At 46.1% G+C, this 4995-nt stretch overlaps 1 protein-coding gene across 1 annotated transcript; it reads left to right on the top strand.

Moving 5' to 3' along the window:
• The first annotated feature begins 746 nt into the window (after window positions 1-746).
• Window positions 747-3016, top strand: Kif2b (kinesin family member 2B). Its single transcript, NM_028547.3, has one exon. It carries the CDS (start codon window positions 847-849, stop codon window positions 2851-2853), a length of 2007 nt encoding a protein of 668 aa, NP_082823.1. The 5' UTR covers window positions 747-846; the 3' UTR covers window positions 2854-3016.
• Window positions 3017-4995: the final 1979 nt, after the last annotated feature.

Below are 4995 nucleotides of genomic sequence, written 5' to 3'. Positions count from 1 at the left end.
CTTCCACGACTTTTTTCCAGACCTCATTTCTCTTGCCTCTGTCTGTTTCTGCCTCTGTCTGTCTCTCTGTCTCTTTCTCTGACTCTTTCTGTCTCTCTGTCTCTGTGTCTCTCTCTGTCTCTGTGTCTCTTTCTGTCTCTCTGTCTCTGTCTCTCTGTCTCTCTGTCTCTGTCTCTCTGTCTCTGTCTCTCTGTCTCTGTCTCTCTGTCTCTCTGTCTCTGTCTCTGTCTCTGTCTCTGTCTCTGTCTCTCTGTCTCTGTCTCTCTGTCTCTGTGTCTCTCTGTCTCTTTCTCTGTCTCTCTGTTTCTGTCTCTCTCTGTCTCTCTGTCTCTGTCTCTCTGTCATCTCTCTGTCTGTCTCTGTCTGTCTCTGTCCGTCTCTGTCTGTCTCTGTCTGTCTCTGTCTGTTTCTGTCTGTCTCTATCTCTCTGTCTCTGTCTCTGTCTCTGTCTCTGTCTCTCTCTCTCTCTCTCTCTCTCACACACACACACACACACACACACGCACGCACGCACGCACACACGCACGCACGCACACACGCACGCACGCACACTCCTTAGATCCACCCATGCTCACTGGCAGGGCAAAATCTGTTTCAGCTGTCTCTGCCCTACCCTAACACAGATGTTAACACGTCTTCACCTACAGACCCCCATCTCTTCAGCACCATTCTTTGGTCCCTTTGTGACGAAAGGACCCTCAGCCAATACCCAGGTGCCTGGCTCACAAAGGCATGAGCAACACACATCAATGCTCGAGCTCTGGACATTCAGGCTGGCTTGGACTCCGGTCCTGTTGTGCCAACGCCAAGAGGCTCAGAAAACGAGCCCTGGTAACTCCACTCACCATGGCCAGCCAGTTCTGCCTTCCTCTGGCCCCACGCCTCTCACCCCTTAAACCTCTGAAATCCCACTTCACAGACTTCCAGGTTGGCATCTGTGTGGCAATCCAGCGCAGTGACAAACGGATTCACCTGGCTGTGGTCACAGAGATCAACAGAGAAAACTCCTGGGTCACAGTAGAGTGGGTTGAGAAAGGAGTCAAAAAAGGAAAGAAGATCGAACTGGAGACTGTACTTCTGTTGAATCCGGCTCTGGCCTCTCTTGAACACCAACGGTCACGTAGGCCCCTGCGCCCAGTGTCTGTAGTACCATCTACTGCCATTGGAGACCAGCGTACAGCCACCAAGTGGATTGCGATGATCCCACACAGAAATGAAACACCCTCAGGGGACAGCCAAACCCTGATGATCCCCAGCAACCCTTGTCTGATGAAGCGGAAAAAATCCCCCTGCCTACGGGAAATTGAAAAGCTGCAGAAGCAGAGAGAGAAGCGCCGCCGACTGCAGCTAGAGATCCGAGCTAGACGAGCCCTTGACATCAACACTGGAAATCCGAACTTCGAGACTATGCGCATGATTGAGGAGTATCGCAGGCGTCTAGATAGCAGCAAGATGTCCAGCCTGGAGCCCCCAGAAGACCACCGGATCTGTGTGTGTGTGAGAAAGCGCCCTCTTAATCAGAGAGAGACGACGATGAAGGACCTCGATATCATCACTATTCCCTCGCACAATGTAGTCATGGTCCACGAGTCTAAACAAAAGGTGGACCTGACCCGCTACTTGGAAAACCAGACCTTCTGTTTTGACCACGCCTTCGACGACAAGGCATCCAATGAACTAGTTTACCAGTTCACCGCCAGGCCTCTTGTGGAGTCCATCTTCCGAAAGGGCATGGCAACTTGCTTTGCCTACGGGCAGACTGGCAGTGGAAAAACCCACACGATGGGCGGAGCCTTTTTAGGAAAGGCCCAAGATTGTTCTAAAGGCATTTACGCCCTGGTAGCTCAGGATGTCTTCCTCCTACTAAAAACCCCAGCCTATGAGAAATTGGAACTCAAAGTCTATGGGACCTTTTTTGAGATCTATGGTGGCAAAGTGTACGATCTGTTGAACTGGAAGAAGAAACTACAAGTCCTGGAGGATGGAAATCAGCAAGTCCAAGTGGTGGGGCTGCAGGAGCAGGAGGTGAGCTGTGTGGAGGAAGTCCTGAATCTGGTGGAGCTCGGGAACAGCTGTCGGACTTCCGGTCAGACCTCGGTCAACGCCCACTCCTCCAGGAGCCATGCTGTGTTCCAGCTCATTCTCAAGGCTGGAGGGAAGCTGCACGGCAAGTTTTCCCTGGTTGACTTAGCTGGGAACGAAAGGGGAGCAGATACTGCCAAGGCCACCCGGAAGAGGCAGCTGGAAGGGGCTGAGATCAATAAAAGTCTGCTAGCCCTGAAAGAGTGCATCAGGGCTTTGGGTAAGAACAAGTCTCATACCCCATTCAGAGCCAGCAAACTCACGCAGGTGCTACGGGATTCCTTCATAGGGCAGAACTCCTATACGTGCATGATCGCGACAATCTCACCCGGGATGACTTCCTGTGAGAATACTCTCAATACTTTAAGATACGCCAACAGAGTCAAAGAATTAGCTTTAGAGGCAAGGCCCTACCATCACTGTGTCTCTCCACCTGGCCATGAGGTACCACTGATGATAGAAAACGACAATACGAATTCGGGAAAGTCCCTTCAGAGGGATGAAGTTATTCAGATACCTACTGTAGAGAAAGAGGAAGAGAAAGAAAGTGATGAACTCACATCAAAAAAGGAGCCAGCAGCTTCATGGAGCAGGTCCAACCAGTGGTGGGAGGCCATCCAAGAAACGGCTGAGGGAGTCAACGGTGATGTGGATTTTTGCATTGCGCAGTCTTTGTCTGTTTTGGAGCAGAAAATCGGTGTGCTGACTGATATCCAAAAAAAGCTCCAATCACTACGAGAAGACCTCCAAAAGAAAAGCCAAGTTGAGTGACAGCAATGATCAGAGATCAGGAGTGAGATCTTGGATACAGTTCTGACATTTCTACCTCTTGTTACAGTAATCTGTCCAAATTATCTAAGCATAAAGGTCCCCTTGGAGAATTTACATCTTAAAGCACCCTGGTCAAAAATGTGGTCTTCTCTTCTGCCTCTGTATTTCCGTAGTTTGCTTTCATTCTGTGTGTCGCTGGGTTAGACCCTATGAAGATTTTCCCTACCCCAATCCATACTGACAACTGGTGGTGTTAAGAAACATTTTGATTAGGCCTGGAGTGGTGGCGCTCGCCTTTAATCCCAGCACTTGAGAGGCAGAGGCTAGGCGAATTTCTGAGTTCGAGGCCAGCCTGGTCTACAGAGTGAGTTCCAGGACAGCCAGGGCTACACAGAGAAACCCTGTTTCAAAAAGAAATATTTTTTGATTGTTTTAACTGGGGTAGGGGGATGCTAACATAATGTGGAGTCACCAGAGAACTTGCCAAATACTCTATAATTCAGAGATTGCTTCCCACACAAATAATTACCTGATTGTTTGAAAATTAAAATAGCCCTGAGGTTCAGACGCCCTGATGTAGAAAAAAAGCAGCTGCCTACCTTTGTAGCTGGCAAAGCAAAATGCTGTGTGAACTAAAGAGAGGGGTATGAAAACATGAAGAAGCAGGACATGAAACAGAAAGTCAATCAGATAGCCAGTTCTAAATCTTCTCTGTTGCGGGGTTATATGGATTCAGATGGCTTCTGAGATTAAGTCGTTCTGAGAGGAGAAAGAGGAAGTAAGCTCTCAGAGAGTGTGTTTGAGAGCCTAGACCTCATTTAAGTTGTAAGTTGTAATAACTGTACCTTTATCCCTGAATCGTGTGTGTGTGTGTGTGTGTGTGTGTGTGTGTGTGTGTGTGTGTACTGTAGCATACTTGTATACCTGTGCAGTTGTGTCTGTGTAGGGAATTTTGATTGATGTCTTTAATTTTTCACACATTATTGTATTTTTCACTGTTATGCTTTGTAAAAAAGAATTCTGGTTTCAAATTGGGGCAAGAGGCAGCAAGCAGAAAAAAAATCTCATATAAAGGACTGTAGAGCTCATAACAGCTCAGAGCACATGCAAAGGTTGTGAGAAAATGTAATGCCTGGGGTCAATTAGCTATGGAGACTTTTTTAGATGTGAGGGTCAAGAAGACTATAGTCTAAACGAAAAAATGTTCATCTAATAAGGGAATGGGAATAGATTAACACACATAAAAAATGAATGCCCTAGTATCAACAAACATCTGCAATATAATAGGATATTTTTGTCTCCAAATATGTCAATTCTAAAATCATTCTGAAAAAACAAGAGTGATTTGTTTACACCGAAAATAATAAGACGAACCTGGGAAACTGGTGAACATAAAAATGTAGCCTACAAATTCCAGAGGCACATTTAGGGGAAAAAAAAGCTTATTGTTTCAAACGCTAATATATGTAGGCCCCAGAAGAAGTACAACATTTACACATATACACATATGGTAACTGACCATACAGTAATGGAATACTAGTATCCTGTGATGAACAGTGAGAATGACCCCAGACATTCAATCCTTAGTAATTCAGATACTTTAAATATGTTTCACTATCTTGATTGATTTCTTCAGATGAAATTTTACATTACTATTAAAACAACTTCAACTTTTCAAATCAAACTTTAGTATAAGATGACTGTTTCATTAAAAACCTCATTCAGAAAAAAAAAAGTTCTAGCCTGAGAGAGAGAGAGGAGGGTGGTTCAGTGGGTAAAAGAGGCTGGAGTACAAGTAGATGAACATGAGCTCAGAGCCCCTACATCCATGTTAAGAATAAGATGTGGCAATTAACTTCAATAACATTAGCACAAAATGGGAAATGGGCAGGTATCAGGAGACAGCAAGCTTCAACTCCAGTGAGAGACCCTGCCTCCAGATGATGCGGTGGGGAGAGATGAGTAGGGTACTTGACATCCTCTGGTAAACTATACAACCACTGGAAGTGTGTGGATAAGCACAAATGTATTTACACACACACACACACACACACACACAAAGAGAGAGAGAGAGAGAGAGAGAGAGAGAGAGAGAGAGAGAGAGAGAGAGAATATAGCATCTACTCATCTACCCTCGCCTTT

This window comes from Mus musculus, chromosome 11 (genome assembly GCF_000001635.26).
Source record: "Mus musculus strain C57BL/6J chromosome 11, GRCm38.p6 C57BL/6J".
NCBI lineage: Eukaryota > Metazoa > Chordata > Mammalia > Rodentia > Muridae > Mus > Mus musculus.
The sequence above is the reverse complement of the archived record's forward strand: the minus strand, read 5'-3'. Positions and strand labels throughout refer to the sequence as shown.

Coding starts and splice junctions, on each gene's coding strand:
- Kif2b (NM_028547.3), top strand. CDS start 847: ATGGCCAGCCAGTTCTGCCTTCCTCTGGCCCCACGCCTCTCACCCCTT.